General features: G+C 37.4%; 1 protein-coding gene across 6 annotated transcripts in view; it reads left to right on the forward strand.

Moving 5' to 3' along the window:
* RASAL2 (RAS protein activator like 2) overlaps window positions 1-13,946 on the forward strand; it is a 356,954-nt gene that overhangs the window by 315,450 nt on the left and 27,558 nt on the right. For all 6 annotated transcript variants that reach the window (XM_073900062.1, XM_073900061.1, XM_025877489.2 and 3 more), the window contains exons 6-11: window positions 500-653; window positions 2,545-2,643; window positions 3,407-3,961; window positions 6,362-6,506; window positions 11,947-12,091; window positions 12,768-13,004. In XM_073900062.1, the coding sequence (XP_073756163.1) occupies window positions 500-653; window positions 2,545-2,643; window positions 3,407-3,961; window positions 6,362-6,506; window positions 11,947-12,091; window positions 12,768-13,004 (1,335 nt within the window). The remainder of the gene's footprint in view (window positions 1-499; window positions 654-2,544; window positions 2,644-3,406; window positions 3,962-6,361; window positions 6,507-11,946; window positions 12,092-12,767; window positions 13,005-13,946) is intronic.

Genomic DNA, 13,946 nt, shown 5'->3' on the forward strand with positions numbered 1-13,946 from the left:
TTCTACCAAAGCAGAAAGAAACAGAAGGAGGGTTCAGTGACTACTATTTTGTGAAGGAGAGAAGAGATTCAAGCTATAACGTGAAAAAAAAAAGGAAAGAAATAAAACATGTCTTTTGATAATACCTTTGCATGAAAAAAGAATATATAAGCTACCTTGAATAGTATGTATTTCTCCATCTTCAAGATAGGAAAGAGGATAAAAACAATGTCTGTAGTAGAGCTTTTTGAACTCCCTTGAGACTGGTAAAGTTATAATATGTTTTTTTGTTGTACTGGAAAAATGTGTATATGTGTGTACACACACAAATACATACGTGGTTTATATGTGCCATGTGACGATGGTTACTATTATTATTATGGATTAACTATTAATTTGCTTCTTCTTTACTTTTCCCTTAGGAATTTATACATTTGTTGTTAGCTTCCAGTGCATTAGTCCTTCATTTTCTTGTAGGCCAAGTAGTTACACTGTCTAAAATATCTTTTTCTACTTTTAGGGCTCGTGGTCTGCCTAAACTAAAAGAGTCACGTTCCCATGAGTCCTTGCTGAGCCCTTGCAGTGCAGTGGAATGTCTGGATCTTGGCAGAGGAGAACCTGTATCAGTGAAACCTCTCCATAGTAGTGTCCTTGGACAAGACTTCTGCTTTGAGGTAAAAAGTATAGAAAGAAGGAAGAGAGGTTAAACACCAAACAGATTTTCTATGCAGTAATTTTATGATTTCATTATTATGGTATTGATGATTTGATCGTCTTAAGTGACTTTCAGTTGCTGAAAATTGCCTACTTATAGGAAAATGTTGGAAATCTATTAATCTAATTATAAATTGTCATTAAAGTTATTGATGATGGCTTCTCATTCCTTTTGGCCTAGTCTGCTTTCAAAATAAATGAGTTCTTATTATATTCTCGGCAGAGGTCACAAGCCTAACAATAACTTAACTGAGTTGGTATTTTAATTTTTTCATTTTTTTCTTTTTTGAAATTTTTTATTCTTTTATTTATTTTTTTATTATGTTCAATAATTTTTTAGTTTTGTTAAAGATATCACCCACTGTGTTATCTTTCTCCTGAAAACCTAAGCCCCCAATTGTAATGATTCTTTGAGAAGATTAACCCAAAACCATAATTTTTCTAACTACAACCTGGGCAGTTCAAGATCTGAGACTGTGTCTTACTTATTTTTGTAATCCCCTGCACGCAGCCCGGTCCCCGGCACATTGCAAGTACCTAATTTCTTGAATGAATAAATTGCCCTTCACCAATAAATTATGACCATCACTTTTTATAAGGTAATTTCTCCCTCCCAAACTAAATGTACACAATTGACCATTTGTAATTTAAAGTGTAAAACTATACATATATATACACACACACATATGTATACATACATATATATTATATTACACACATATATGTATGTATGTATGATTGTTAGCGTTAAGATTGGATTAATTAACATGAACTTACTAAGTGACTAATACGAATTCTGTGATAGATGGTGTAGGAGTTGAAAGGTGTTTGACTCCTGTTCTTATGAATCTACCTGTCCAACAGAAATATAATGCTAGCCAAATATGTAAATCTAAAATCTAAAATTTTATTAAACCCATATATCATCATTTTAACAGGTCACTAATATAAAATTATCAATGAGATTTTTTTACATTTTTTTTTTAAGCTAAGTCTTAAAAAGCTGATGTGTGTTTTACGTTTACAACATGTCTCGTTTTGGACTAGCTGCATTTCAGGTGTTCAATAGCCACATGTGGCTAGTAGCTACCATACTGAACAGTACACATAATCTGATCTGATTCACTAGGTTATAACCGTAGATTGAGTTAATATGTGAGCACACTCGAAGTATTTGAACAGGTCAGTTATTGGTGTTCTTTTTTACAAAAGTCATGTGGATTTTCCCTATTTATGGAGCTCAGTTCAACAGGCTGTATACCAGGCCCAGTGTTAGGTGCTATGTATATAAAGAGCGTAGTTCATTTTTAAAGGACAACGATAATAGTGGTCAATAACTGGAAATGAACAAGCTGGTTGCCTAGTGGAGGAGAAATGGGTTCCAAAACATTAATTCAATACTGCTAATTCTCCTCACTTTCATGGAGTACCCTTTCTGTAATATAGCAAAGGCAGTCCCAAGAAATTTGACAAGCTATTTTAGAGGCTCTCTTGCATTTTCAGTTATTATTTTGTTAATTCACTCAGGATTGAGTGTATTTGTTTTCAAGCCTGGAAGGTTTTTAATTTTTGATCTTTCCGAACCAAAGGCAAGTTTTAGTTTCCTGACCTGAATTCTCAGTGGTTTTTGTTCTCCTACCTGGAAGTGAGTGTGGATGCTCCCTACATGAGAGAACAAAAAGTAGATGTAGATGTAGAATAGAGATATCACAGAACTACCAAATATCATTTCCATTTTGTGTGTTATGACTTGGGTTCATAGCATATTCCTAACTCGTAAATGACAGCATTATGAAAATAGAGCCCCCAAACCCTGTTTCCTTTTCCTTGTCTCTAATCTTTATGTTGAAGGTTACATACTTAAGTGGAAGTAAATGCTTCAGCTGTAACTCTGCTTCAGAGAGAGATAAGTGGATGGAAAACCTTCGTAGGACAGTTCAACCAAATAAGGTAAAGTGGCTTTGAGTGTCTAAAAAACACATAACTCTATAAGCAGTAAGTTGATAGAAAATAAATGCGGCAATCACACCTTAATTTTTATTTACATGTTATGCCATTTTACACTCAAAATAATCTTTTTTTTTTTTTAAAGATTTTATTTATTTGTTTGACAGAGAGAGACAGCAACAGAGGGAACACAAGCAGGGGGAGTGGGAGAGGGAGAAGCAGGCTTCCCGCTGAGCAGGGAGCCCAATGTGGGGCTCCATCCCAGGACTCCGGGATCATGACCTGAGCCGAAGGCAGACGCTTAACGACTGAGCCACCCAGGCGCCCCTTACACTCAAAATAATCTTATTGCAGATATTACTGTGATTTTACCAGTGTGGGTAAGAAGACTCAGAAGTTAACATGACGTGCCCAGGTCAGAAGCTGGTGCATGACAGAAGTGGGACTAGAACATTAGTTTCTTAACTACTTATTTCTTCTTTTATTTGCATAAACTGGGCCAGTTGCCACTAGCCTGGCTATATTAGAACTTACATTACAGGATGATATTTTTTTTTAACCCAAGTAAATTGAGCATATGAGGCTAAAATTCTGATATCTTCTTATTTAGAGCTTGCTATTATCCTGAACAAAGGGAAAGCAATCCCTTTCATTATTTAATGATTACCCTTAATAAAGTGCCTGGTCAGTATCACCTACTTTAAAAGGAAAATGTTGTTTTTCTGGGACTTCAGCTTTCCAACTCTACTTTGTTGCCTTTTTATAGGACAATTGCAGACGAGCTGAAAATGTTCTTCGTTTATGGATTATTGAAGCCAAGGACCTTGCCCCTAAAAAGAAATATTTCTGTGAACTGTGCCTTGATGATACCCTCTTTGCTCGTACAACCAGCAAGACCAAAGCAGATAATATTTTCTGGGGTGAACATTTTGAATTCTACAGCCTTCCACCTCTTCATAGCATCACAGTTCACATTTATAAAGATGTGGAAAAAAAGAAGAAAAAAGACAAGAATAATTATGTAGGGCTAGTCAACATTCCCACTGCCAGTGTGACTGGTCGCCAATTTGTAGAAAAGTGGTATCCAGTGAGTACCCCTACACCCAACAAAGGAAAGACAGGAGGACCTTCTATTCGGATTAAATCACGTTTCCAAACTATCACCATTCTGCCTATGGAGCAATACAAAGAATTTGCAGAATTTGTCACCAGCAACTATACCATGCTGTGTTCTGTCCTTGAACCAGTAATTAGTGTGAGAAATAAAGAGGAGTTGGCCTGTGCCTTAGTGCACATTCTTCAGAGTACTGGCAGAGCCAAGGTAAGTGGAAAAGGAGGGCTGCATTAGCCAAAATCTCTTCCCTACCTTTTATGAAGAAGCATATATACTGTTTCATGTAGAGATCCAGATTGGAGAAGTATGCTTTGCTATTGGTTAAAAAAAATATATATATATATTAGGAAGGAGGTCTCTTAGTAGTAGTAGTAGATCCAGGGATTGGGGATTATAAAACAAGGAAGTAACATGGAGAAACGAGCAGATATTTATTCAAAGTCCATTTGCATGAAACGTAGACACCAGGGCAAGCTCTTTATTGTCTGACAGAAGAAATGGTACCATTGGTGTGCTAATCCCATAGTGTATTCAAGATTAGTTCCAGAGTGTGCTGAATGATGGTTATACTCCTTGCTATATTTTAAGTTAAGATTAACTGATGACTATATTCCCTAGTCACAGAAGGATAGGTATTCCAGAAGCATGGTAGGCATCGACAATAGTCTTCATGGAATTAAAATACCAAGGAATATTGATTATTAGCTGTTTCATGATAATCTTAACCTCATTTCGTCCTGGATAGAAGTAAAAATTCAGGAGGATGGAAAAAGAGAAATATGCTAATTATATGAAGAAAACCAACCGATAGTCTTTGATCAGCCTAAACTATGATAATTACCATCTCTGTGAGGTGTATTCGCTGGGCTGAGTCTTCATTATATTGTATGCAAATGGATCCTGGTAAAATTATATTTTAGATCTAGAGTTCACAGTTAGAATAATTTATTTAGAACCAAACAATAAAAGTAAGTGCTTTTAAGATTTCATGATACAAATTAAAATAATATATCAGTATATTCAATCTACAGTCCCTTATCTAAATGCCTTCCTACTGATTATCATTTTTGTAGTTGAAAGTTTTGATTATAATTTTGAGTTTTCTAGTGTTATAAATGCGTATGAGTTTGGGATGAGGTGCCATTGAAATTTGAATTTCATCTTTGAAAGTGTATGGATATGTTCATTCTGCTCTTCCATTGCTTACAGTTCAAGATATATATATATATATAGATATATATATATCATATATATGATATTTTTTAAACAACTTTATTGAGGTACAGTTTATATACAAAATACACCCATTTTAAGTGGAAAGTGCAATGAATTTTGACATATTATGCACCCATGGAAACCACAACAGTCAAGATACAGAATGTTACCATCACCCCCATAAGTTTCCTTCTGTTCCTTAGCACATGAATTGTAATAGTGATTCCTACATTTGTAACTCTTACTTTGTTGAGCTGCCACAGAGTAAATCCCCTTAATGTTCAAAATGCTTAATTTTCAAGTAAAAGTAAATCAGCATATTTCCTTTGTATTTGGTTTTGGAGACTTTGATATATCCAATGAATATATAACATTCCAAATATGATGTTACTGCGTTTAAACAAAAGAATAATAAACATTGATTTTACATCAAGTTAATCTCTAGGACTGTTGAGAAATGAACCAACTATTCCTTAAGGGCTTTATTTCTCCTTATGCCTTTTTTCTGGATGGATGGATGGAGATACATAGGTGGATAGATAGACAGACAGACAGACAGATAATCAGCCTAGAAAATGAGTTCAAGTTGAGTTCAAGTGTTAAGTTTAAGAAATTCCATGTTGACACCATGGACCAATTTATAACTATTATATATTGAACATCTAATATGTACCAGAAACTGTTAAACGCTGAAGATCTGGAAATGACTAAAAATAGACACCGTCTTTGGCCTCATGGGGTTTACAGTCTTCTGGGGGAAAACAGATAATAATCAAGTACTTATAGAAATAAATGTGTGATTACAGTGAGAAATGCAGAGGGGGTGGAATATATGGCACTATGAGAGTGGGGAATAGGAGACCTGACTGATGCTGGTTCAGAGAAGGCTTCACTGAGGAAATGAGATACAAATGAGGATCGAAAGGATTTGAGGAATTAACTCCATGACAGTGAGGGCAGGAGCAAGGGTAGGAGTGAAGCAGAACAGCATTTGCAGAAGCTTTGTAGTAAATAGACAGCATCATGTGTTAGAAAGGGCTTGGTGTTATTCGAGGGCCTAAAGAGAAGCCCCTTGTGGCTGGAATGGAATGCAGAAAGAATGGTATACCAGGAGGCTGGGAAGGTGGACAGAAACCAGAAAACATAGGGATTCATGGGCCGCATGCAGAAGTATGGTCTTTATCAAAGGTGCAATGGAAAACCTTTGGAGGAATTTTAAACTTCGGGCTGGGGTGATTAAGCTTTTATCCTGATTGACTTTTTACTTTCAAATGAATCAGGCAGTTTTAGTTTTAAAGCAGCATTCCCAGGATGTCCGATATTTCCTCAGTTTCTTGCAACGTGTATTATATATTCATTTGCTTTGTGCCTCATTGAACGTTTTTCTACCAGGATTTTCTCACTGACTTGGTGATGTCTGAGGTGGATCGCTGTGGAGAGCATGATGTCTTGATCTTCAGAGAGAACACCATTGCCACCAAATCCATTGAGGAATACCTTAAGTTGGTGGGACAACAGTATCTTCATGATGCATTGGGTATGGAGAAGAAACACACTGTTTTTTTTTTTTGCCTTTCGATTTTGTTATTTCACCCTCATAGGACAAACAAATTGAGCTCAAATTCAGCATGTTACTTAGTTCTAGCTGACTAGAGTGTTAAAGTTTGACTTTCAGTTGTAAGTCTCTCTAGTACTCACAAGTGGTACTGCTTTATTACACGTTGATTTATTCCAATAGGTACAGAAAGAGAAAGCTCATCAGCATATGCAGCTACCCCCGGGACCCTCAAGTTCTTAACACTAAGATACACAATATGAGTGGATGTCACTACTAGATCTGAGGGTAACTGTTTCCCCCAAAGTGTTGATTATTTACATTATGATATAAATATATTACCTAAATCTTGAAAGTGTTAACATTTGTTATCATGCATCAAAAGTTAAAAAAAACTCTTGCCAGTTCCCACAACTCCCAATTTCTGCCTTCAAGATCTCTAGAATTTTTAATAATTACATTTTGCCCAATCAGTAGTTCTTTTTTTTTTTTTTAAGATTTTACTTATTTATTTGACAGAGAGAGACACAGCGAGAGGGGGACCACAAGTAGGGGGAGTGGGAGAGGGAGAAGCAGGCTTCCCGCTGAGCAGGGAGCCCGATGCAGGGCTCGATCCCGGGACCCTGGGATCATGACCTGAGCCGAAGGCAGATGCTTAAGTGACTGAGCCACCCAGGCGCCCCTACCAATCAGTAGTTCTTGCTGACTAGGCCACTCACCTGGAATTTCAGATCTGGTCATGAAATTCAGGCATTAACACCACTAGAGTAAGGCACTGTGCTGGGTGACATACATCATGATAAAGCAGACACGAGTTTCTTGAAAAACATAGTCATTTCTTTTACCTTCATATCCCTGGTACTTCTCACAGAATGTAGAGCAGCACCATTGTATGGAAACATAATGTGAGTGATTTAAATTTCCTAGTCGTCACAGAATGAAAAGGGTAAAGAGAAATAGGTAAAATTATAACATCATAGTTAACCCAGTATATCCAAATATTATTTAGCAGGTTATCAATATAAAAATTATTAGTGAGGCATACTTTTTTTCATACTAACTGTTTAAAATTTGGTATTTTGCATTTGTGACACATTCCAATTTGCGCTAGCCACATTTCAAGTGCTCAGCAGTCACATGTGACAGTCAAGAGTAGACAGTAAGTTATGTTGAATGAATGGAGAGACTTTTGCCCTCGAGGAGTTTATAAGATAGGGAGATAAGAAAGATAAGGATGTCCCTATAACCAAAAGGGGAGAGAGATCCTGTGCTTTTCCAAAGAATGAAAGAAGTTAATTCTAGCTAATGGAATTATGAAATTTCCCATGTAAGATACATAAATAGTGTGTGTGTAGCTTGAAGAGTAGAAAGGTTATATAAAAACAGATATTGGACAAGGGAAATAGTAGGAATTGGCAGAGGGGAAAGAACCACACAGACAAAAAGGCATAAAGGTATGAGAGAATCAGGCATGTATGAAATAAAATTAATTGGCTGAAAAATGAAATGGATAAGTCAACAACAGAAAAGATTTGGAAAACAACTAGAACCAATTTGTTGAGAGCCTTGAGGGCTGGGCTAAGGAGTTTAGATTTTACAGTAATCACTGGTGAGCCACTGTAAGTTTTAAGCAGGGTATTTTCAAGAGAATTAGTTTAACAAAATGATTAAAATGTGTTGGTGAAGAAAGCAACTGAAAAGAGATACCAGTTAAGAAGCCATTGTAAGAAGGAAGCCAAGAAATCAGGAGCCACTGAATGATGTGATCAGCAAGAATAAGAGGAAAGGGGGATCTGAGAAATATTAAAGAAGTTGAGCTGATGGGACATGGCAACTTGTCAATTTGTGAGAATGGGCCGGGGTAGGGATTGGAGACCAGATACTACAATGAATGTTGGGCCTTGAGTTACTAAAAGGATGATGAGATTCTCGACAGAAATAAAGAACACAGGGGCGCCTGGGTGGCTCAGTTGCTTAAGCGACTGCCTTCGGCTCAGGTCATGATCCTGGAGTCCCAGGATCAAGTCCCACATCAGGCTCCCTGCTCAGCAGGGAGTCTGCTTCTCCCTCTGACCCTATTCCCTCTTGTGCTCTCTATCTCTCATTCTCTCTCTCTCAAATAAATAAATAAAATCTTTAAAAAAAAAAAAGAAATAAAGAACACAGAAGCAGTAGGCTTGAGAGATGGAAAGTGATATTTCCACTTCATGGGTATTCAATTTGAAGTTCTAGTAGGAAATCCCAGGGGTTTTAGGTGAGAAATCCCAAGACATCTGTCTAGGTATCTCTTGGAAATTTAGGACTAAGTTACCCATGTGGAGGGATAAATGAAGCTACAGACCTTACAGTGCCCCTAGGTTTATGATGTAGATGGAAGGAAGAAGAGGAATCAGGGAAGTGATCGCAAAGAGAAAGGACGTGTGCACAGATGCAGACAAAGCAAGAAAACCAAGAAAATACTGACTCTTAGACACCAAAAGAGAAGAAAGCATCAATAGAGTCAGAGATTTAAAAAAAAAAAAAAAAAAATGGCTATCACATTTGGCAACTTAAAGATCACTAGTGGGGCGCCTGGGTGGCTCAGATGGTTAAGCATCTGCCTTCGGCTCAGGTCATGATCCCAGGGTCCTGGGATCAAGTCCCGCATCAGGCTCCCTGCTCAGTGCAGAGCCTGCTTCTCCCTCTCCCTCTGTCATTCCCTCTGCTTGTGTTCTCTGGCTCTGTCTACCTCCCTGTCAAATAAGTAAAATCTTTAAAACAAATAAATAAAGATCACTAGTGGTGGCTGGGACTGCTATCAGGAGAACAGGAACCGGGTTGTACGGGGTAAAATATGAATGACTGTTCAAGAAATAGGCCCACTGTGTTTACATGAAGTGGACTCAGTGTAGTAGTGATTAATTCCTACTCTGCAGAATTAAATTTCTTCTCTTCCTGCTTCCTAGCTTCATAGTCTTTTCTCTAAGTCATGTGCGTTAGTTTAAGATCTAATGGGAATTTGTAAGAATAGTGAAAATGGATTTTCAATGATATTGGGAAAGGCACAGAGAGGTTCATAGTCTCACCAAAAGGGCTTATTACAGTCATATCCTAAAGTATATCTCATGGCTTGCTTTAATGATTTGTATTGCCTTACAAAAGGCAATGATGAAGCATCTCAAACCATAGTCTCCATTCTGTGGACCTAGGGGTAAATATGTGTTGACTACCTACTTCTTAAAAATCAAAATCTATAATTCTGCCATTCAGTGTACTAATAAACAGGATTTCCAAATAAATAATTTCCAAAGTGAAAAGTAGATGCAAGTGCTTTGATAGAACAGAGGATAATTAAATAGCTCATGGGCTAAATGAGACATGAAAATTCAGTGAGCATGGGAAGAAACTCAAATAACCCCACACAGATCTCTATTATCGTATTCATAACCCAAGAGCAAGGACCAGGGTAGTGAAAATGGCTACAAGAGCATAAACAAAAGTAATTGGTAAGATGCTTCAGGATGGAGATTTTACTGTCTTCTTCCCGCTTAACTTCCCACATTTCTAGTTAGCCTTAAGATCCTAGATGCTCAATGGCTGTTTTTTCTCCTATATTTTACTTTTGTGACAAAAACTCTCTTTTGAAAACAACTTACAGAGTGTGTCCTGGAGCCAGTGTAAATTCAGACTTATTTTATATGGTTTGAGATAGTAATGTGATTTTTCAAATAGTAACCCTGAAGAACTGCACAATTTTCAGTTACCTGAGAAAAATTCAATTATTTTCATATGAAACTGTAATTATTGTGGCAGGAGCCTCTAATACTACAATTGAAAAAGGTTTTATAATAATTATTATATAAAGAGGCTTCACAGTGAAGTCTCAGTAAACCAAAAAATTAATAAGGACAGCTGAGCACTCAGAATAATTGAAGTTTAATTATATTTCATACACTTTGGGCAAAAAAATAAATGCTGTTTCCAAGCTGCCTGAAGAATTCTCAGAGAAAATTTAGTTAAAAGTTGCCAGTTTGGGCACCTGGATGGCTCAGTTGGTTACGCATCTGCCTTCCGCTCAGGTCATGATACCCAGGGTCCTGGGATCGAGCCCCGCATCGGGCTCCCTGCTCTGTGGGAAGCCTGCTTCTCCCTCTCCCACTCCCCCTGCTTGTGTTCCCTCTCTCGCTGTGTCTCTCTCTGTCAAATAAATAAATAAAAATATTAAAACAAAAAAAAGAAAGAAAGAAAGTACAGGTCCTCTCTGCTAGATCCTAGATCTGTCTGGCTCAAACACCTTTACTTTTTCTATGCACTAATTTCCTATTCTCCAAGCACTTTTCTTCCAAATAATCATTTCCTGGCCTCTATTATAGCTATTTTGTAAAATCTTTCGCTTATCTCACTACTAACCCTTTAATAGAAAATGCCCCGCATGTTGCCGCTGGTACTTAATTTTGCAGAAATTTTTGTTCGCTTCGTGAAATTTATTAGAACTAGGCTAAACCTCGAGAGATATAAGCAGATTTGAAAGGATCGTAGAGACCTATAAAAACCCAAGAATACATACTATCATCTCTGATAAATATTGAGCATCTGCAGTGCTTTGGGAGCTGTTTGATAGGCTAGAAATTCAACCATGAATCGAAGCAGGCCTCTGACCTCCAAGGGTATTCATCCCAGAGAGGTGAACATGGGACAAACATGTAAACAAATAATCACCAAACAGTGTGAGACATGGAACACTAGAACATACACAAGGTATAATGTATAGTGGAGGATAAACAGGGAAGGTAAGGATTTGTTCTTTTAGGGAATATGGACATATCTCTGTAGAGGATGGAATATATGAACAGTGCTTCTAAACTAAATTTATTTGGACGAACATTATATAAAGAAATGTTCTGCTCCAGTTTTGTGCTATGTTGAATGACTGTCCCCTTCACAGGAGATTAAGTCTAGAGACCCTTACTTGAATATGTTCAAGTTATGTTTGGCACCACCTTTAGCACTAAAAACCTTAGGTTGGCTATTCAATCAAGCTTGGGTTCTTTTGTCTTCTAAAAGAGTAACATTATTCACCCTGGTAGAAGGGCCTTATAACAAATAATGAGTTCCTGCTAATGAAATATATTTGTGATTTTAGATAATAGATTTAAAGTTGTATCATTGATTAAACTAGTATCATTATTATTTTTATAAATACCATTATGGTGATGTTAGTGATTGCAGTTTTTCCATTTCCAGGATGAGGAAAATAAACATGATATATGGGAGGTGGTAACCCTTGGGTTCTAAAGCAGTAACAATCCTTTGTGCCCTCCACGTCAGGTCTCAGAAAGAAATTCCCATTCTACGTTAAGGACAGAAATCCGAAATCCTTTTATTCTGTTTGGGAGGACACTATTCATAGTTGTACTGTCTGTCATCTTCTCTCTTCAAATAGGGGAGTTCATCAAAGCTTTGTATGAGTCAGATGAGAACTGCGAAGTGGACCCCAGCAAGTGTTCCTCTAGTGAACTGATAGACCATCAGAGCAACCTGAAGATGTGCTGTGAGCTGGCTTTCTGCAAGATCATCAACTCCTACTGGTGAGCAGGTGTCAGGGCTTCTGCCCCTGCATATGGAATTGACATTTTTCCATGCAAAAGTCATCACAATGTTGACGGTGCCATTTCCCAACCAAAGGAAGGGCTGAGGGGGAGGATGGAAGGTTTCCCTGATAGAGTCCCCTCGAAAATCCAAATCTCCAGTGTAAGCAGCAGTACCTGTGAACTGACTATCTACATAAATATAATATTTCCCCAGAATCTTAGCACCACATCCTCTAATACCAAAAGTATTTTAATGGCTTTCTAAAATACTTACTAGTGTTAAACGGTTGTGTTAATGATCTTTGCATTGCTCCAACCCCAGCGATTAGAGAGATTTTTGGAAGAGTTTTGATGAACACTCTTTAGAGAGATTATGGTAAGCTCTATTAAACCAGATGGTTTAGTCAGGAGCCTCATGCCATTTTCCCACTTTGCAAAACTAAATTTACACTAATCCCTGAGTTCTGTAGCTTTGGGTTTCCAGTCTCCATCTGGACTTTTGTCAATTTTCCACCAACTCTAAGCCATGAATCAGGCAGAATTCTCTCTACTAGGCTGTCCTCTTAGCCTGTCTCTAGAGCAGAGGCGTGTTGGGCCAGAGTGGGATCATTTGTGTTTTCTTGGGTTTGTGGTCCTTTTATATTTAGAGGTTTGATCTTTTTTCCTTCCCCAGTGTTTTCCCTCGTGAGTTGAAAGAAGTGTTTGCATCATGGAAGCAGCAGTGCCTGAACCGCGGCAAGCAGGACATCAGTGAGCGGCTTATCAGTGCCTCATTGTTCCTCCGTTTCCTGTGCCCTGCCATCATGTCTCCCAGTCTCTTCAACCTTATGCAGGAGTATCCTGATGACCGCACATCTCGCACCCTGACTCTGATTGCCAAGGTCATTCAGAACCTGGCTAACTTTGCCAAGTAGGTGTCACTATCTTAGGCACTTTTTAAAAACACATGATACCTAAAATTTGGATGGGGGTGGGGAAGCCTCATCACTCATATTACAGGATTTTCATTGCGGTGGTATTAAAAATAAGGAAAAAAGAAGGAAACCGCTTAAATATTCACTTTAGAGGAGTGGTTAAATAACCCATGGTACATGCATTCAGTAGAATATTTGCAGCCAACACGGTGTTCATAAAAAATATCCAGTAATATGGAATATGATGAAGATATAATTATACTCAATGAAAAGTGCTATTAAAAACTTAAGCAAAAAAGAAAAAGGATACTAGAAAATATGTTAATACAAAAACCTAAGTATAAAAACCATCTGACAAACTCAGTGTTTACATTATCTAAGACAATTGACTTGGCCCCTTCAGAAAAAGTCAATGTCATGAAAAATTGAAAAGATGGAGAGGCACCGTTCTAGATTTAAAAAAACTGCAATGCTTGAATCTTAATTGGATCTGAATTGGAAAAAAAAATCTATAAAAGTCATTTGGGGACAATTAAATGTGGACTGTATATAGATGATTTATGGATAATGTTTTTAAAAAGTTTTAGTGTGATAATGGCATTGGTTTATGTAAGAGATATTCCTTATTCTGGAGAAATGGGTGCTAATGTATTTAGAGTTTATGTCTGCAACTTAGTTTAAAATGGTTCAGCCAAAAAAAAGTGTGTGCAGAGAGAGAAAGTGAAAGCAAACTTGGCAAAATGTTAACAGTTGGTTAATGTAGATGAATGCATATGGTTGTTTGTTATATAGTCTTTGAACTTTTCAATAGATTTAAAACTTTTTGAAAGGGAGTTAGGAAACCATTGGGGAGGAAATGCACTTGAATTGTAAACAGCAGTTATGTTTGGGTGGCAGAGTGTGTCCACTCACACCTTTTTCTTGCCACTTTTCATTGT

Source organism: Callorhinus ursinus, unplaced genomic scaffold, assembly GCF_003265705.2.
Source record: "Callorhinus ursinus isolate GAN/ISIS: 27379988/994484 unplaced genomic scaffold, GSC_fseal_2.0 scaffold13, whole genome shotgun sequence".
NCBI classification, from domain to species: Eukaryota; Metazoa; Chordata; class Mammalia; order Carnivora; family Otariidae; genus Callorhinus; species Callorhinus ursinus.